The sequence below is a fragment of the Agelaius phoeniceus genome, chromosome 4 (assembly GCF_051311805.1).
Source record: "Agelaius phoeniceus isolate bAgePho1 chromosome 4, bAgePho1.hap1, whole genome shotgun sequence".
Classification (NCBI taxonomy): Eukaryota; Metazoa; Chordata; class Aves; order Passeriformes; family Icteridae; genus Agelaius; species Agelaius phoeniceus.
In genome coordinates, this window is record NC_135268.1 from 24,412,281 (window position 1) to 24,433,661 (window position 21,381).

At 37.7% G+C, this 21,381-nt stretch overlaps 1 protein-coding gene across 4 annotated transcripts in view; it reads left to right on the forward strand.

Moving 5' to 3' along the window:
* Positions 1-21,381, forward strand: part of RAP1GDS1 (Rap1 GTPase-GDP dissociation stimulator 1) — a 92,614-nt gene that overhangs the window by 59,867 nt on the left and 11,366 nt on the right. For 2 of the 4 annotated variants that reach the window (XM_054633286.2, XM_077177094.1), the window contains 6 exons: positions 5,065-5,211; positions 13,057-13,185; positions 15,506-15,631; positions 19,435-19,578; positions 19,801-19,932; positions 20,334-20,468. In XM_054633286.2, the coding sequence (XP_054489261.1) occupies positions 5,065-5,211; positions 13,057-13,185; positions 15,506-15,631; positions 19,435-19,578; positions 19,801-19,932; positions 20,334-20,468 (813 nt within the window). The remainder of the gene's footprint in view (positions 1-5,064; positions 5,212-13,056; positions 13,186-15,505; positions 15,632-19,434; positions 19,579-19,800; positions 19,933-20,333; positions 20,469-21,381) is intronic. The other 2 variants (XM_054633287.2, XM_077177095.1) reach the window with 1 other exon arrangement.

The following is a 21,381-nucleotide window of genomic DNA, read 5'->3' on the forward strand; positions in this document are numbered from 1 at the left end:
ACCCTTAGCGCTAAGGATAGCTGCCAGCATTTTAAGATGAACTGACTACAGGACAGTTCTGTTATCTGAAGCAAACATAACTAATTCAAGATTGTTTTTTTCTTTATAAAGCAAAACTTTTAAGATTATGTTGATTGATTTTAACCAGTAAGCAAATAAAACAAAACAGTATTTCTGGTAATCAGCATTATAATTCCTAAAGGAATTAATAAAGGAAAGGGAAGTTGCAGTACAAGACAGAGCAATCCCAAAAATTATCTTTCAAATTATTAAAGCATGAATCTCAAAATACAGTATTGCTGTGTAATGTCCCTCTTAGACATTGCACAGAAGATATGGAAAAAGCAGCAAACAAAGGTAGTGTGGTATAATCACATGAAGCTTTCTTTCCTTGAAAAATAAAATTAATGAAATGCTACTGTGTGTGTTGTGTAACAGGGTTGTGGTCTGTAGTCATGCAGTCAGAGACCTGACAGGGGCAGTGACCAAAAAACATACACAAACCAGACTGAAGATAAAAAGTAGAGTCAAGTGTTAAAACTGAATGACAGAATTGTGTGGAAAGTTTTAATCTTACAGTGTTCAGGCAGGGAAAGAAAAGGTGAAGTCCCAGTTTATCTAAGTGGCAGTATTTTTCTAGTGTCTACATAGGTAATGTCATTTACACTAGCTCAAGGTTTGCCATTGCTTTTTGAATATTTCCTTTCTTTTTTTCCACATGTGACCAGGATTTTTTTCCTTTGGAGTTCTACTCCTGCAGTTTTTTCCTTACACATGTTTGTAATATTTGCCACATCATAATTTCTTTGCAGCAGCCAGTTTGCTATCAGACCATTATGGTTTCAGGTGAAAGAATAAGCAGCAGGAGCAAATGAGCGCCTCACCACAAAGGTCTTGCAGAGACCTAATTAAAAAACAGGGGAAAATAAAAATAGAACACGTAGAAAGAACAGTCCCTCCAACCCCCCAACTTGGGCTAATGTAGATTAGTTTTTCTTTTTTTAATTAAGAAAAGCAAGAAAGAGTTATCTGTAAAGCACTGTCCAATCTAAGCAATATTTTGGTCAAAAAATGCAGGATTGTAGCTAAAAGCAATAACAATGAAGTAATTAAAGTAAAATGGTAGTATGTCAGTTAAAGGATTTGATCATTACACATGTAAAAAGAATTTTAAAATAAATACTGTATTTTTCCCATGTCACTCAAATTTGCTGTCTTGGCAATTTGGTTTATACAAATCAGGGACCTTGATCATGCTGATGATCTTTTCCTCCCTGACTTGCACCATTTATACCAATGCAACTATTTAAACCAATAAACTTGTGCAGAACATGAACTGGGGAAAGGATAATTCAGGTATCCAGTTGCAAGACAAAACTAGAACATTTCAAAGTATAAATCTGATACTTAAAGCCCAAAAGCTTATTTTTAGGAAATGCCATCAAATTATTTTCTAGCTGATCATCTGAGAAATGGGTGTATTTTTTAAGCCTAAATATTTTCTGATATCTCTTTCTATTATGGCACAGCCTTTTTTCCCGACTTAGATTTTTTTTCTTGTTAACATTTTGTGACTTAATGATTTGTTTTAGGGCTTGGTGAATTAGGGAAAAAAAACTCAAGGGAAAGTGATGCAAACGGCTTGGGAAAAGTAAATTGAAACTGCTCTAAATGCTGCATTGTTAAGATTTAACAATCCCGTACATTAAAAAAGTTCGGTTGTTGACTTTGGGCAGGGTTGAGCAACAGAAAGATTTGACAAGACTATTCATAGAGGGAATGTCAACAGTTACAGTAATTTGATAATCTACTTAAAACCCTTTTTTTGCATAAAACTCCTTTGAACAACTCAGGATAGAAAAAGGGACTGTACTAATTCTTAGAGACAGTTGTGTTGAATTGGGCTAGAGAATATTGTGAAGTAATAACTCATCCTGTAATAAATCTTACTGTACATTTTACAGGGAAAAGAATCTGTCTGGTTTCTCAGGTTCTCATTCTGGCATCTTTAGACTGCATTACATGTACTTAAAAAAAGCTATACAGCAGCATTGCCCTTTGTGAGCTGCAGAGAAGCATTTTTAAGCAGAAATGTGAATGCTGTCATTAAACTGTTCAATCACTGCTCTCATAGGAATAGAAAATGTTTATTTAAAAAGGTCACAGGGAAAAAAATTCAACAGAGCTTCTGGGAGGCTTGGAAGCACATTAAGTGTGGGAGTTCATAGAGCTGCTGAACTGCAAGGTAATAGTTGGATTGAGAACAAGACTCAGCATGTTGGGGGCTTGTTTTGACTGTAAACGATCTGGAGTTTGATGAGTATTCTAGTGTGCAAAATCTGTTCCTTAGCGACAGAGGACTAGTGAGAAGCGAGTTGGTGAAATGCACACGAAGCATTCTGAGTCAGGACTACACTTTCTGCTTGGGGATGCTGCAGAGTGTCACAGCAGTGCTGGCAGTGGGTAGGCAGGACCTTCAGGGTTTTCCTCCAACATCTGGCACAGGATTCTTTGTGGCCTTGCACTAATGAGCTGAGTTAATCCTCTTGGGCAAAGAAGGCAGCACCAGGAGATCCTAATTATAGCACTCACCCAGGTCTGTTCTTTACTCAGCTGCCTGGGGCAAAGAAGCAGCTCCAGCATGGGAAAGAGGGAGCACAACAAACTCAGTTATGGCATCTCCTTTACAAGTCTGCCAGCATATGCAGTCCTGTCAAAGGCTGGCTCTTACAGCCTGCCACCTTCTGAGGTTCATTTGTAACTAACTTTTTGAGTGTACCATAAGGCCAGACATTTCTTGGAGTGAGATTTGTTTCTGAATCTTCCTGCTTTACTTTTGCTGCCTGTACAGCAGAAGCTGGTGATCTGTTTACTTAACAAAAACATTGTGTGGATAAGAGTTTTGTCATGTATTTGAAGTGAGAGACTGTGCAGCAGTTTTTAACAAACCAGAGATATTTTAATTTAAAGGATACATGACTTAAATTTTTCATAAAATATTATCACACAGTAATTTTCAGTAGAGTTCTGCCAAATGTTGTCCAGGTAAGGAACTTGGCTTGTAACTATCTTTTTTTTGTGTTTTAACACTTGTTTCCAAATACTCACCAAACTCTACCTTTCTATTATCCTTTGCTTACATATTTTACATGTAGTTCATCAACATCAAGACACCAAGTTGAGCTTGATTCTTACCTGAATTTATCATCTTTGTTTGTTGATTTAAGTTGCATGATAGTAATTTGAAGATCACATTCAGTCCATCTGATCCAGAATCAGTGATTCAGTTTCATTTTGCATACCTGTTTTGATTCACAGAACAGATGAGTTAAATACAAAATCATGTATTTACATAAATTTTCTAGTAAAAAATACCAGAAGAGGATAAATAAAGCAGAATGCTTGAATATTCCAACCCAAATTACTTTTTATTCTCTGCTGATTTGGTACATGTAAGCACTGAGTCTAAGCACCTGACTATATTGTTTCACTGTATTTTGATGTAGGACTTCCTTTTGTTTCAGCATTACAGCTATGTTTGTTATGGCATCAAGGATCTAAGAAATTTCTTTTCTGTTTGTCCTTTTTTTAATAGTTGCTACTTGACACAGAGTCCTACCTTGAATTTAACTGCTTAATAGATTATAATTTCTCCTTTTTCAAAATGAACTGGACATGCCAGCAGCAAAACACAGTTTTTTGACATCCTGATCCTGTCCAAGGTGGAAACAGTCATGGCAGTGAATTTATTCTGCAAAATTCTTTCTACTTTGTTAATAATTTAAGACCTGCCAAGAATTACCCTTCCTTCAGCTCCATTCAGCAAATTTTCTGAAGTCCTTATATGCAATACTTAGAATCCTGTTCTTTATATATAGTATAAGGGGTATATAAAGTTCATGAATGGTATTAACAAGAACTGGAAGATTTAGAAGTTTCTTTTTGCAGAGCAGTGGAACACAGTGGAAGATCATATTATAAATGTGCACAGCCTTGGGTTTCATGCTGAATATGTTGCAGAATGATGAAAACTTGGTGCTTGACCTGCACATATGATGGGGAGAGAGAGGAGGGATGGTAGAGTGTGAATAACAAGGAGAAGAGGAGATTTGCTTTGGGGCCATGAAGAAATTGAGGAGAGGGCGTTATTTTTTCTTATATTGCAAAACTTTAGAGAGTCCCTCCTCCTTTTCCCCCCAAGGTTTTGTTTTCATCCAGATTTTCCAGCTGATTCCAGTGATAGCTCACATGGAAATCTCTCCTTTTGGAAGCCCTGGAATTTAGTTTATTGACTGTTGTCTATTGCTTACTGCTGGGGAAGGAAGCAGTATTGATGATTACTGTAATATAAGGCCTATTTTTCCTTTATTCCTACACTGTTGTGTCAAATCTGATTTGTTGTATAGGAAGAGTTCCATACAAAGATTATGATGTGTTATTTACAACCCTTCAGAACATTGTAGTCTTTTATAGATGCAGAGTAAATTTTTCTTTTAGCCATACAAAAAGTATCTGATAGTGGCATTAAATTTCAGCTACAGAAGTGCAGAGAACATGCTGTGTGGCAGACTGAGTGCATGAACAATTGCCACTGGGAACTAGCACTTCTGTCTGCTTTGTCCATTTTATTCCTCTTTTTGTTTTTAAGTAATGCAAGCAATTTATTTTCTGTATTTCAATTTCTTGATCTGTGTAACAGCAAGAGTAATTTACCTGTATATGGACTAAGCTGTGTCAAGTGCTCAGAACCTCCCTCTGGCAAAACTGAGTGCATCTTCAGACTATTCTTTATCAGCTCCAGCAGCTCTGCCTCAAACACTGAACTCCTCTACAAAGGTATTAGTGCCAGGTGCTTAATCCTTTTTGTTGTAGGTGTTTAACTTTCCTAGCTCTGTTGCACTAAAAATTGGCCCTCAGGCATCTCTCTAGATGAATTTGACAACCCTGGTGGAATGACTTCACTCTGTTTAAAAGCTTCATTTTGTATGATTACTGTTACATTTGGGATTCGACGGTGGGGATTGGTTTCATTTTTTTTTTTTAATGTAACTCTTTGTTTTACAGATGAGGGCAGGAACGCAGTTGACCATGCAGGTGGTGCACATATTGTAGTAGACCATTTAAGGTCACTGTGCAGTAAAACAGATCCAGCCAGTGAGAAGCTCTTGACTGTCTTTTGTGGCATGCTGATGAACTATAGCAATGAGAATGGTAAACAACACCGAAAGTTTGCTTTATGTCTACCAGGAGAACAACCCCAACAAAAAAAGTTAAAAAGTTAAAATCATCTGTAGGTTTACATTGTGGATGCTTAACACTAAGTTATTCTGATGAGATCAGGGACCTAATTCACATATACAATTTTCTGTTTCAGTAAAATTATGTTCCCAAAAATACTAGATATATTCCTGACACAATTCCATATAACATAAATTGTGTGAAGTTTTAAGATCCGCATCTGGAATTTACTTCTTTGTCTAAAAGCAGAGCATAAAGATGCTTCACACAGATTTACAGAAGCTAATTAGAAGGCTACATTAAGTCCTCTCTCAAATAGTATCAACATCATAAGACTAATTTGTTTTAGATCTTCAGTGTTGTTAATTATTTAAGGGTGTATATGCCAAACAGTTCTCCTTGTGAAATCTATGTAAAACCATATGTTACATTGTTCTAAAATAAATGGGAAATCATTTATTGGTATGTTCAACACTGTTCCGTGTCTACAAATTATGTTTATGTTCATTATCCCATTAAGTGGAGATGTTTAGGGACTGGGACAAAAACTGGGACAAATATATGAGAGTATATTAAATGAGAAACCCTTGACCAATGAGAGTAACACAATAGCATTCTACATTAGTTCTACAAACTAGTACCTAGCATGCTTCTGCACGCAAGTGTTTTAATGTGCCAAAATATATTTACAGTATTCACACATTTTCAAGTTTTCAAAATGAAAATAGGAATACATTAGGAAGGCTACAGAGAGGCTGTTCTCCTGACTTGCAATGGCACAGATTACAAATACAGTTAATAATTATATTGTTTTACATTTCCTAAATTGCAGTGTTTCATCTTAGGAACAAATATCTTCTTTATTATTTACTCACCATTTCCTGAAGGAAAGCACTTGCTAACTCACTTTCCAATCCTACGTCCCCAAAACTTTTCTACTTTACAGGATGGTCCATAGACTTTATTGTATACATTTTTAATCTGCTTTATGATCTCTTCTAGCATAGTTTCCACATGTGTTTTCTGTGCCATCTCTCTGGAGATCTCAGCTCTTTGTGTTACTCATCCAGCTCCAAATATAACTGTTGTATGTGTCTCATCTCCTTCACTTGTTCTTTCATTGGGTTTTTTCCTCCTCTTTTCTTTGTATTATGTAAGAATTCTTGTTTACAGTACTTCTTCCATCTTCTCTATATAGCAGCTTTCTAGTTCCTTCATTTCATAGAGTTTCCAGGAATTGTTTTGCTTGACCACTTTGCATGAGTATCACATTTATTATATTTCATCGTGTTAACTCAGTACTTTTCTTTGTTACAATATTTGGAGCAAATATATATTCTCACCTCTAAGCTACCAGAATGCTCTGTATTAATTAAGACTAATGAGCATACAGTAGACTTGGTAGCTCAAGACAGATGAATCTAGAAGCAATGTGTAGAGATACTGTTATCAGTTTTGCTTCAGTGACCAAGCTCCCAGCAGATCTTCTCTAGGAAAACTAATTATGAGATAAATCTCCCAAACAAGCAGCTTCTGAACAGCTTAACTGTTAGGAACATTGAATAAATGACTCATTCCATCTAGTGAGAGAGCTTATTCTGATGCAATCAATAAAGCAGTTGTGTGGTTCAGTGACAGCCAGGAGGATTCACTAGCTGCTCTCCTCTCTGCTAAAGGACATCTTTCATCTCACACTATTCACAGGAGCCACTGAAGCAGTGTCAGAAGTGAGAAATGCAGGAGTATTCAAAGCTCTTCAATCAGGGTGCTCACCAGCCCCGTGTTCTACCATCAGGGAGGAGTGCTGGGAGTTTACCACACCTCCACATTACCCCACACACCTGGTTGTCTCCATGAGGAAGGGTCCCTTTTGTAGGAACCCAGCTCATGTTTGGCCCAGCATTCATGGGTAGACTGTGTAAGATTCGTGTCCTCTAGATTTGTGTCCTTCAGCACCTTCATAAAATGTGGCATCCTGATGTTAAATCATACAACTGCTGAGCCTTTCTTATTTTCACAAATTGTGAATTTGCTCACTGACTGGGGCAACCATTAAATTAAACCCCAAATAATATGACAAATCAATATTTAAAAAAAAAAAAAGAAAAGTGATTTAGAAGACTAAATTTTTAGAAGAAAATTTAGTGTCCATACCTGTAGCATGTGAATACAGAATCAGGTAGTTGACCTCTCTTGCCAGTTTTAAGAGTCACGAGCACAATTGGACCGTAATTGTGAGCTGGTCTAAAAATATCACCTGTGGGCCACCGTGAATTTTCAGGTCAGCAGTCAGTGTCATCTAGGAGCCTGAGTCAACCACACACTTCCATGCATTGCAGCAGTAGGTGAATAATATTCTGACTAAATGCAGTTCTTTGCTAACCTGTTAAACATCAAAACAGAGATTGCCCTGACAGTTAATTGTAGACACAACTTAGTGAATACCATTTTTGGGATTTACTTGCAAAGATTTGATCCCAGCTACTTACAAAGAAGATAAAACACTGCACTGGTTTTGTTGAAGGATGAGCAATAAGGGATTGCAGCCTAGAGTCACAGATTTCTTTGTCCGTAGTTATGGAAACCAATTGGACAAAAATAAAAGAAAATATATTAGGGAAGGAAGAAGTGTTTCAGTCTTTGCAATAGCACTTCTACATTCTCTTTTCATGTTTCTATAATCTTTTCCAGCTTGGCATGCTGTGTTAAAAAGTTACAGGTGGGGACTTGGAAGACTTCTTTAACTGCTCTTAATGACTTGCACTATTTTAATTTGTACTAGCTATCCAGATAAGGACCATTACAGCACAGTTGGTTCTTAGTTGCATCTAATCATCTGTGAGCACCCTAATATTTTCTAATCATCAGCATTTTATGAGCAAAAGACTATATAAATTGTCGTAGTTGATTCCAAACGTTTTGCCATTCTCAGTCAGCTAATTGCCCTCTTTTTCCAATAGCTACTACTTTATTATTAGTAACTATCAACTGCTTTATTTTTTTAAACATGAGAGACTCAGTCTGGAGTACTTTAAGGGATTTATCACATATGAGTTTTACAAAAAAGGCAACTAAGGAGCAGCTACAAGGAAGACTTCCTTTTCCTAAACAGAACAAATTAATGGAGCATTCTTCTATCTCATCCAGTTTCTGGACACTCAGCTTGAAATTGTAACTCCAGTTATAACAGTGTTGTCTAAGCTTTAAAAATAGGAATCCTTTTACAAGGTTCTTGTGTCATCTGCTTGTGTTCAGGAATTATTTTTGCTTACTGTCTCTCAATTCTTTCTTTGCTTCCTTGGTATCTTATCATTTCAATAGTAACTACAATTGACAACAAACTCAAACTTTGGCATTTCTTGCAGCTCTTTTAAGCTTAAAAAAAAGTGCTGATATTTAATTGTACTGCTAGAAATTAGAGGGTTTTTTTCTGATGGAAAACATCCCTTTGCCTTCAGCCCAGGTTATCTCAACCCTTTTGTCATAATTTTATTTTACTATCCAAATTCAATCAGACACAAATAGCTCATCCCTGCTTTCAGTTATTAGCTTCTGTGTAGCCAATAATCTGCTTAAGAGCAAGAAGCAAAGCAGGCTTGGATAAAGAGGGGAAAACTAATAACTAATCTAATAAAACTAACAATCATATGCAAACACTCATGTAAAAGAGTTACAAATATGAATGGTTATTCTGCAGATCCCATAATCCTGTGAGGCAAGTCTTTTTGCAAGTAAATGGGATCAGTCCATAAATTGTCTCTAGAGATCTCTAAAACAAACCAGGAAGGCTTTTTAAAGAAATGCAGAAATTATGGAAGAACTAGGCCAATTGGCTTATTAGATAGTCAAATTGGAGATCAGGAGTTAACTGGATACAGTATGCATGTGTGAAAGTATACGTACATTTACATATGTCAGCATATATATGTAGATAAAAATAATTACCTTTATAGATTGCTGCCTCATTTCATTTCATAGCAAACTTCAGTCTGTCGAGATTGTCTTTCCTTCAGCACCTTTGTAAAATGTGACATCCTGAAGTTAAATCATACAACTGCTGAGCCTTTCTTATTCTCACAAAACTCTTAGCAACTGGAATGAATGTTGGTGTCTGATGTGCACTGTTGACCATCTGCAGAAGCTATGTAAATATGCAAGAAATGAAAGGGAGATTTATGGCACCATTATTATGGTCTGACTGCAATATTTCAGTAATGCTTCCTCCTAAGACTTACCTTTGCTAATTTTCATGCTTGTCATTTTGTTTCATTTACACCACAGCTAGAGATGCCTAGCATGCTCAAGACCTAAATATACTGAATTGCAAAGTAACCTAAAGTATGCAAAAGCAGATAAAAGTATGTTCCCTACCACAGTGAGATAATCAATAGAATCACTTTTATGTTCTGTCATGATTTAACATAGCTGTGGGGATTGCAAGCAGGTTTCTCTAGCATATGAAATTATGCCATCAATTTCTACCAAACTAGTTATCCTTCAGTATTATAATCACAGTTATTGATGGGACACAAATGATGAGGTGTTTTCTGAAACTCTTTTCAAAATCATGAATTAGCCTAAATCAGCATTTTTAACTAAAATGTCCCCAATAAAGTTTTCAATTTGGGATATTCTCCTCAGATCTTACTCTTTGGAGTTTCCATGTGTGTCACCGAAGGACATGGAGCCATTGAAATTCAAGTTTTAGGTAGGTAATTCTTTGTGCTGGCGCATGTATTGATTGCCTTTTATCTACCTGTATATGCATCTGTACAGCATCACTGTCAGTGCTTTTCAACCCAAAAGAACACACAGACATAGTGCAACACGTGATAGCAGTGTAAATTGTGGCTTTAAGTCATAAATTCAGGAGAGGCATTCAGTTTTTCATGCTTCCTGCTCTCTGTGCATAAAGTTCTGCTTAGGAAGTGGACAGAAGTGCTGTTTCATCCTGAAACAACGTTGCCTGGCATCACGGCTCACTTTAGTCCTGTGTCAGGCAACTGATTGTAGGATGGATGCATGTTTCCCCAAAATGGTCTCCTGCTCTAGTGGGGCATTTACAATTTCTGCAGTGAAAGGCCAAGATACACAATTAGTCCAAGTTACCTAGTCTGAGGTTTTCCTAGGGCAGGGAGAGAACTGCTGGCAGTTCCTCCAGCTGAGACGGAACCACTTGGATATTTTTAATTTATCTGAAATAAAAAGTGCTGTGGGTCTCCATACCAGTGAGATGCCTGATACTTTTCTCTTATATGATTAACAGACTTTGCTAGAGAAAGAGCCTCCTGTTGGTGATAATGACAGATGTAAATGTCAGGTCTAGAATTTGTATGGCAAGCCCAGGCTTAAGTTTAAACATTGCAAATAGCTGCTGGCAGCCTTTTATTTTCAAAGGTCTTGCTTCCTTTGTGACTCACAGGGTTGCCCTGTCTTTGTCAAAGGAGAAAAATTAAAGTTTTAAATTAACACTTACTGCTGTTAAGGCAATGTTTACCTTATTGTCAATTCTTGTAATGCCATTCTTATCACTGTAGATATTTCCTGCACTCAGATGTCATCCTTCTACTCTGGGAAAATCAGACTGGTATGGAGTCTGGTATAATACCTGACATTTGACCCAATACAATTATTCTTTTTTAGAGTATGACTTCTTTCATTTTTTTAGTTTGGAAATTCTAGAGGTCCTTTAGTGAGCGCACTCTGTGCTCTCTTGAACAATGATATATCTTTCTATCTGACTCTTAAGATTCCTATTTCCTTTCAAAGATTATGTGGTTTCCCTCCATGCTTTTTATATATTTTGTATTAAGAAAGAGACAGCAGAACTAAAAACCTGCTGAAAATGGAGAGTTTATGCTTCTGATGTTGGAATGAAGTCCACAGAGATTGTCTCTTTATCCATTACAGTTGGATAAAAAGATTTTTAGAGTGACCAAAGGTATAGTCTAGTAACAAAACAATTTCTTTCCAAATAATTTTCTATGGCATTTGTGGTTTGTGTCTTTGTTCTCCCACTCTCCATGACGACCAGTTTTCCTTCAGAATTTTTAAGTGTTTACAGGGGACAATCACAAACCAAGGACAAAAACAGATTATTTACCAGTAACTTGAGTTCTCCTACACAACAATTTTCTCTGTAGAACCATTCCATCTCCCTCTCTCCCCAGGTTTCCTATTGAAAGACAGATTTTTCCAGTCAGTTTGGAATGAAGTAGGAGGGTGTAGTAGTGACTCACACATCTGCCAGAGGTAAAATGGCATTCAATGCATGCGCTAGTACAATTTGTACTTACCTGAAATTTGACAACTTCAACAGCTCTTTGGTGTCTGACATGGCGTTCTCATAAATTTCACTAAAGACCATGAATCTGTGGAAGAGGTAATCCCTCCCCCCAAAAAAGGAAATTCAGTTACTGGTAAGTAATACAGTTTTTTAAAGATGTCAAGCCATAAGGATTCCTGCTTATCCCCAATAACCTGTAATAACCATGCCATTTAATTACTTGGTACACCTAATTCATAATTATTATCAAAGTATTTTATACTGAATACAAATGAGCTAAACATTCTGGAAGCTTTCATAATTTTCATTATATGAAAATTTCAAGGTTTTTTGAGAACATGAGATGATTCTAAATTTGCTAAACTTCAGATGTCATATGGTTTTATCTCCCTGCAAAAATCTGCTTTTTTTATGGCTCTGATGCCACAGATATAAGAATTCCAACTGATTTCAGTTGCCTAGAATTAATTCCTTAACAAGAAAACCGCACTAAAAAAACCCCAACAACCAAACAAATGAAAAAACAAACAAACAAACAAACAAACCAAAACCACCTCACCCCAGAACTCACCAGCAGGGCTTGACCAAAAGCTAAATTAAGTAATACAGTTCTCTTGACATCACTGGGCTTTGGATCCTTGTCTTTTGAGTCTGTAACATTTAAACATAGTTGAAGTGCTTTAGAAACAAAGGAATAAAAGATGCTTAGGAAAATTACTAAACAACATCTGGTATGTTTATGTCTGCTTCATTCTATTCAACTGTGAAACAATGTTTTTCTTCTTTGCTATGTTATAGGTAAAATGTGTAAGAGGAAGTACTGTTATAAATAATCTTTTAAACCAATCATGTTTCTGCCTAACCATCAGAGCATCTTTCTGTTTGCAGACACCTAGGAGCAATACTTTTCTTACTTGTAAATACTATAAACTTTCATCCTATGCAAGAAATTATCAGAATGGCTTCTAAGGACTTTTCTTAAACCTTCCATTTTTTGTCTTTATTAAACTTTCTTTTTTCTCAAGCTCTTCATAATCTACATTGTGACTTCCTGTGTTTATGAAACTTTTCATGTTTATTTCAGTGCCAGTTTATATTCATTCTAATTTTAATTTTCCAGTTTTGATCTTTAATTTTAAAAAGAGTACATAGAAAAAGCTCTCAGATAAATCACTGTTTCATTGACCTTGTTCAGGTCAATTTCAGTCAGCTAGTCTCAGTGAGCCCAGAATCAAACCTGACATTTATTAGGAACCTGATAACCACAAAATTGTCAGTAGCTGCATAATTCACTATACCCTATGAACAGATCAGGAAGGAGTATTTCTGGAAGTACACTCCATTGCCAGGGACAAGAATTATGAGTCCATATCTCAAATCTGAACCAAATCCTAGTCTGAAGAGTAGAGGAGACAGAAATTTTAATGTTGCTTAGCCTAGAAGTTGCTTTGTGTGAAAAATGCTTTTTTGGTTAAAAGAACAGTACTATAAGGAGAAATGCTAATTCACTGTTGTACTCTCTTTTTATGTAGATACCTTGCAGTCACAGCTTATCAATATGGGTGTTATTCCTACGTTAGTGAAATTGTTGGGCATTCATTGCCAAAATGCAGCTCTGACAGAAATGTGCCTTGTTGCATTTGGCAATTTAGCAGAACTCGGTAAGTCCACGATACTAATCTCAAATTTACATCCAGTTTTCATAATGTTAAGTCTTAGTTAAAGACTAACAGAAGCTTGTTCAAGTCCTTTTGGTACATTCAACAATAACAGATGAGTAATTTTTGCTTATTTTCTCTAGAATATATAGTTGTCTCTTCTTTTTCCCCTTTCAGCAACTGAAATTTATTTGGGTACTTAATTCAACCTTATGTTTTATGTTACTGTGCTTCAGTTCAACTAAGCACATTTTAAATCATCTAAACAGTATTTCCATAGCACTGCTACTAAATGTGAATTATTTGTTAATAATATAAATATTGTAACCTGGTGTAGCTCCACAAAGTTTTATCAAGATTAAATTTGGCTCATGAAAATCTCTGAATGAAATTGAGGCAGGCACAGTCATTAATCTGCATATACAGTATTATTTTAGGTACAGAATTTTAATATACTCTAATCTAAATACCTCCATGTATAAATCATGAATAAATGTTAATTTTAGTTAGAACTCCATTTAAATTGAAGTTTGTGGCCCTGCTTTGATCTGATGTCTTTTCAAGCAGATCATTTTTCATTGGACTTCAACCATGTGTAAATCAATGGGTTGTTAAGGCCTGTGTTTTATTAACATTTGTGGTTTATGTTGTTCTTTTGCTAACATATTTGGAGAAATTCTAGTTTTATGAGTTGGGTTTTTTTTACACTGGAGTAAATAATACATAGCACTTACAATATCATCTAAGAACATTTAGCAATTCAAAATATGAAAAATATATCTCTGAATTTGTAGTACTTGGTGGCCTGAGTTCACAGATTTCAAGGCCAGAGAAAGTATCATGTTACCTAGTTTAGTTTGATCATACACATAATAAATTTATTTATAGGAGACAATTCTTCTTAACAAATCAATAGCTGAAAAAGCCATCAAGGTAGCACTAAAGAAATTAACGAATCAGGGGTCTGCAGGTTGGGCACTGTGTACTGTGTCTGCACAGCAAAAATTGTAACAGTCATACACTGCAAGTTCTAGTGTTTAAATACAACCAAAACCATAATGATATTAAATATGATAAATGGTAGACTCACTGAGAATTTCCTTCCCCTCTTTGGAAAGATCCAGCTCTCTCTTGTTGAGTAATGAGAACCATGGGAAAAACTTTACAGCAGCTGCTTCCCTTCCAGTTCATACACATTGAAAAGGTGCTCGTTCTTTAAGACTGGCACAAAATTAATTTACTCTGTAATACTTTATTCTCCCTTAAGCAGTAGTCAATCACATTGTAACTGTATTATTTTATTTTCGCCTTGTAACTTCAGGGAATTTTTTTGGTGAGGTTATCATTTTTCATCACTTACAAGACAACAGCATTGCACAAATCCCTTGAAAAGCATTATATGACTCTAATTCTGTGTCAAAGCAGGGCACAAACCAGTGATGGATCTGCTAAAATACTGGAAAGATCAAAAATCCACATAGAATATACTATGCAACCAGGCACAGTGAGAGAAAATTATGAGATGTGCACAAAAGTGTCCAGGATTGCAGTTCATGCTTTTCCCAAGTCCTTGGGGTCAGTTCTACAGTAAAGTAATCCCTAAGCATCTGTCAGAAGAATAGCAAAGGTGCTGGAAGGTTTTCTGGCTACAGATGGCCCTCAGGAGGTGGCAACTGGAGAATGCAGAACACCAGCCCTACCACCTGCAGCCCTTGTAATACTGCCAGTGAGGAGGAATATGATACAGGCAATGGAATAAGAGATGCTTTTGTTGAGTGTACATTTGAAGACCTGCTGGCTAATCTGGTAGGAACCTCGCCCATCTGTAAAACTGCTTTATGCTGTATCTGTGCAGTATGAGATGGCTCAGCAACAGCCACACACAGATTTCAAAAGAAATGTCACCATCATGAGACCATGTAAATATTAAAGCATTTGGTGCAAATCTTCATCTCTCCCATAGAAAATGCAGTATATAAGCTGCTCTTCTTTCTCTTAAGATGAGAGAAATCAAAGACTACTTTTTGTACTATTACTGTTGCTAGAGCTAGCTTATATTTTGGTGGGCAAAACCAGACCAAACAGCCTTGAATCATATATTTATATATTTTTAACAGCCTTAACCATAACTAATTCAGGTCAGCACATTTAAAGTGTTAGACATTTATCTTTTCATTTTGTGACAAGCATGAGTCTATTGCTCTTGTCTATGAAGAGCAGTTAGTCATCTTGCTGAATAAACCTGGTAACAAAGAGAAAAAGTTGTTCTGCCTTCTTATGTGGTTTGTTTACTTTATACTGATTTTCTCCTTTTGCTTCACAGAGTCAAGTAAGGAGCAGTTTGCCTACACAAACATTGCTGAAGAGCTTGTGAAACTGTTCAAGAAGCAAATAGAGCATGATAAAAAAGAGATGATTTTTGAAGTTTTGGCCCCCCTGGCAGAAAATGGTGAGAATTTTTTTTTCTTACTCTATCTTTTACTCATTCTCTTGTGGGTATTTTTTATTTCAGTATATCGGTGTGTTTTTCAGGCACAAAATGCAGAGTATTGGGCTGTCTCCTTCCAAAGCCACCACAGCTGATCCTTGTGATTGTGGTGTCATGAAAAGTGAATGGGTCTTAATTGTTGAGCATATGACAGGAGCCAGAACATTGTTGATGCTAATTCCATCACTGATTCACTCTGTATACAACTATGTTATATTTTATTGCTCTTTGCCCACAGTGGGAATATCAAAAGCTGCTTTTTAGAGAGCTTCACAACATTTGTCTGCAAACATTGGCTCAAGTGTTCATTGACCATTGGACCACCAGGACATTGTTTCCTGGAATTGCAGAGCCACTGGCAGTTCCATTTCCTATAACATTATTTTTGCTAGGGGCATGTCAATTGCAGAGCTAAGGTCTGGACACTCTGCCCTTACTGTTCATTGAGAGATCATATGAATTTAATTTGGGTGTTTGGTGGCATATCTTACATAGCCCCAGGCAGCCCCTGGGAGTTTGACTCACTGCTCAAGCCAGAGCAGGAATTGATGTGCACCCCTGGTCACCTGTCCGGGATGTTCCTCCAGAGGAACAAGGGATCAAACAAAGGTGGCTTGTACAATGTATCATCTGCCCTTGATGGAAATAAAGAAATGAGTTAACAGGTGGAGATGGACTGTGGGAAGCAGTTCTGTGTAGGGAAGACATCACAGTATTTGATGGCTCTCTAACCTTGTTTTAACCACTTCAGCATTAAAGCTTTTTTTTAATTGAACAGATTGTTAGATAGAACTGCAAACTCAGATTTATGTTTCATCCTATTCTGTTGTGCATGCACACTCTGTGTGTGTCTGTTTTACAAAGTATAAGTCAGTCAGTATAAACTTTCACTTCAATTTAAAAAGGTTTTTTGACTTTTAAGTGGCATGGAAAATCAATTCCTTTTTTCAGCTCTAAAAATGCACATCTTTTCCAAAATATGTAATTTACTATATAGTAACTTAAAATCTTCTCTAAGGTAGTTCCATCCTCAGAGGGACACAAAATAGGGTTGAACTTTTTGTGTGTTTGATATATGTGAGTTCAAATGCTTAATTTTTCTTAGAGTATGTTTTTTAGTTGCAATAAGATTTGAGAAATTCACTGCTGCTGCCCCTGACTCAGATGCTCAGATGTTGAAAGGTAGTCAGAAAAACATTTCCACTGTGGATTCAAGGCATACATAAATGAGTTCACTTTGCTGGTACTGTTTAGGTGCTTTTCATTGTAGATAATTAGCAATAGGTCAGAAGGTAAAAACATCTCAATTAAGTATTTGCAGAGTCTGGATTTTGGTGGTTAGGGCGTTTTAAGGTTTTTTACCGTGGTGGTTTGACAGGAAATATGTTTTCTGGGATGCTGTGGTTAGGCCAATGGATGCTCAGATTTTAATATTGGCGCCTAATGTGGCCATTGGGACATTGGACCCACCTCTGAGAGCACGGGGTTAAAGCAGGGCTCTCCCCTGCGAGGCTCTCTTGGGTTCCAGCGGGGAAAGAGTTCAGGTCTCTGCCCCGGCCCAGCTGCGGGCTGGGCAGGGCAGGGGCAGCCATGTGGCCAGGAGAGGTAGGCCAGACCTTGGACAGAGAAGGGAGGTGAAGAGGCCCTGAGGATGGAAGGGTGGGAGAAGCACCAGGAGGCATCGGGCAGCCCCCCCAGGAGAGACAGAGAGAGAGCCTGTGTCTGTGCTTGTGCCACCTTGAAATTTAATAGTGGCCAGCTGAGAAGGAGGGGGGGGGGGGGGGGGGGGGTGGTGCAGCTGGGCAGCCGTTGGAGTTCTGGACAGACAGAGCCTCAGATTTTTAACCCTTTTCTTGGATGATGGAAACCTTACAAATGCTAATCCTCCTGGAGTTGGATGAGAAGAGAGATATAGAGGAGATAAGAGGAAATGGGCCATGAGAGAAATAGAGAAGAACTCAGGTGGAAGAGATGATGGAGTAGCTTATGCTGGACTCTTTTTGTGTAGCCATAGACAGAGCCATGTTTCCTTGTGATACAGGGACTGCATTCTAGGGGGAGGCAATGCCTCAGGACCAAGAGGGTTTGGTGTGGGTACCCCTCGGCCCCAGGGGGTGAAAAATATGGGGGGGACAGATGTCCCAAAGTTGAGACTGTGCCTTTCTGGAGTGGGACGAAACATCCTTAGAAGTCGACCCTAGAAGCAGCTCTGGTCCATGTTCACTGGTGAGAGCACTGGACATGAAAGGAAGAGGTCACCATTGGCACAAGAAGGATTCCTTCTCCTCTTGATGAACTGAGGATTGAGTATTCTGAAGGGTGGTGCCGGACCGAGAGTCGATGATTTGGGGGATGTATTGTATCAGGAATTTGGTGGGGAGGAGGAGGAGATCTATTTGTGAAGTTTTCGTTTTCCTTGTGTGTTTCTTTTTTTTTTTTTTTTCCTTTCCCTTGTAGTTTAGTTAATAATTTTTTTTTTCTCTTCTAAGTGGGAACCTGCTTTGCTTATTCCTGGTCAATCTCACAGCAGAAACCAGGGAGAGAGTATTCTCATGGGGGCACTGGCATTGTGCCAGTGTCAAACCATGACATTTTCTAATTTACTTGTTGATTAAGCATGCTGGTGTAGCAATTTCAAATCACAGAACATCTGCAACCCTGTATTCTATAGCTAAGGGTATTCTCTATTTTTTAAAGCACCTCAGTGCAAAAGAGCCTATTTAAAAAAAAAAAATCCTCACTGGAGATTTTGCATTTCCTTACAAAGTTCATGAGAAGGTCAGCCACTCTTAAAGGAACAATGAATTTCACTGAGGCAAAAAGCCTAGTGACACCAGGAAACTGAGAGTCAGACACATCCTTCACCAGAGATGAAACACACTTCCTCTCCCAAGTGTGGTTTGTAAACTGTATGAAAAAAATATTTCCAAAGCCCTGGCCTAAACATATTTTAACTTGGGTTAACACCTTTTTGCAAAAATACCATTTCATGTAGAAAACTGAGAGAAATCCACTTTTGCACACTTCTGCAGAGCTTTGTGACTATTTTTCAAAATCAGCCTGCAAAAACCACCAGAATCATTTCCATGTATGAAGAGACCTCACATAGCATAAGACAGCCTGCCATTCCCTCTTGACAGAAAGGGAGTTTAGGCATGTAAAGAAGATTCCAAAGAAGATTCCATCTGTTAAATATTTTGTTATTTTAGAAAAAAGAGAAAAAAATATTGTTCCCAGATTTTATGTCACTTGAAAAAAAAATATTACCTTCTCAAGCCTTGTTTTGAATAACAACTAAGAAATTAGTTTGCCTCATCAGTTTCCAGAACAAACTTCTCTGCCAACCCAACCTTTTGGATTTGACCTTTCTGCACTCCTCCTGCAGCCCTTTCAACAAATGGCAGATATACTGTCTGTCTTTGGAAAGCATGAACACAGCACAGTCCTTATGAGTCTGCTGTGCCATGACTGAGGTGCCAGAAGTTTGCTGTAGAGAAATATCCTCATTTTTAGAAGTGAAGAGCTCCATACACCTTCAGCTTATGACTTGTGCTCTAAAGGAAGTCCAGAGCCAGAGAGCCTGTTAGATGAATAATAACAGAAGTTGGCCATAAGAATTTCAAATAAAGAACCTGTGGTTTTATGTACACAAGTTGTCAGTGAAAACACTGACATCACTGTTTCTTACAGTCTGTCCTGCCTATGTGTGTAGGATAGATGCATTTAAAATGATTCTGACTCCTATTATCCATGTTATTTTCCAGATGTCATTAAACTTCAGCTGGTTGAAGCAGGTTTGGTGGAGTGCCTACTTGAGATTGTCCAGAAGACTGTGGACAGTGACAAGGAGGATGATATTGCAGAGCTTAAAACAGCTTCTGATCTTATGGTTCTATTATTGCTTGGAGGTAAGGGTGGGCTGTCACTATGTTCTGCTAAGCAACAGCAGATACCTGTAGCACTGTTTGGCAGCTGAATTTCACTATTTATTAATTTTCTAAATAACCTAGGTGACCTGCTGCACACCAGGCAGATTAATTGTAGTGGAACCAGGAGAGCTTCACAAATATAAAGAGAAGTTTCTCTAACAAACACTTTGGCTTGCTGACTCTCTGTGCTTTTTACCTCAGATGAATCCATGCAAAAGTTATTTGAAGGAGGAAAAGGCAGTGTGTTCCAAAGAGTACTTTCATGGATTCCTTCCAATAGTCATCAGCTACAGCTTGCAGGAGCACTGGCTATTGCAAATTTTGCCAGAAATGGTAAGAACATGCCATAATAACTTAAGTAAATTTATGTGTGCCCCTCTATCATGCTCTGTCTGTAGAGCTGCAAACAAGAACTATGTTGCAGTAAAGCTGCTGTTGAGTTACACAGCAACATCAATAGTTTTAAACTTTACAATCCTCAAAAGCATTAAACCTACTTTAAAAATATTATTTTGCATGTGTAGAGGGGTAAAGGAGATTTCTGCTTCTGATTTCTTTTATCACTCTTGTAAGTTTGTCATGAGCACTGCAATTCTCATATATGATGGTAGTCAAATTCTCAACAATGAAAACTAAAAAGGAGCAAGGAAACAACCCTTCTATTCATAAGAAGCTGTTGTAAAAATCTTAGTAATAATCTTCCCTTCACAAATGACTTGTTACATCTCGCACAGACGGAAACTGCATCCATATGGTGGATAATGGCATAGTTCAAAAGCTGATGGATCTGCTAGACAGACATGTGGAGGATGGAAATGTAACTGTGCAGCATGCTGCACTGAGTGCTCTCAGAAACCTGGCTATTCCTGGTAAGCCTCCCTTTGCATTGCTAACCACCCAAAGGTGAAATTCTGTTCTCCCACTGTACCCCCTAGGGAATGTGGGTGGGAGCACTGACTGACAGTCCCAGAGGCAGGTCAGACTGCTGCTTTTCATTCTGGCCCATCACTGCTTTTGTGTCTGTTGCACAGCAGTTCAGAAAAGCAGTTCTGAATACATCACACAGGCATAGTGACTGTCCCTTGCCACTTTGATCCCACAGTATCCCCCAAAGAAAGGGCAGCCTTGTAATTGGTGAGGAGCTGAGGAGGCCTTGAATATGATTTCTCAACCTTTTTTGTCCAGAGAACTGCATATTTATTTTTCTTTCTGTTTTTTTTTTGCTTCATTTGCAATCTGTCTCACAGCTGAGGGTCCCTACCAGAGAACAGTGTCCACTTTGTTAAAACACCGCATCTTACGTAAGACACTGAAAGTTGCCAAATTAGAGCTGGAGGTAGACCGACAGAATAGCCAGCCTATTGCAGTTAGTTACTGTTTGTTGGCAGTAAGCTGAATGCTAATTTTGTCATTTTTAGTAACTTGATTTGTGTGAGTTTTGATTACCCAAGCATAAAGGTAGAGCATGCACACAAAACAGCAAATCAAATCCATAACACTTGTGTATGGTTTCTTGTGCCAAGCCAAAAATAAGTCTTTCATTCACATAGTCTTATTTTACTATTTTTGGTTTTGACAAATCCTAACTTTTAGAAATGATCATGCATACGTAACCCACTGAGGTTTAGCAGTATTCCATTTGCTTACCTTTCTCAGGTGAGTCATTCTTTTCACTTCCATCAGTCAGCTTCCCTGTAGCCTGTGCTGAAGGGTGTCTGCCAGAGACCTACATCACCATCCCTGTACATTGTTAGAAAGAAACGAGCAAGTAATAACTGACCT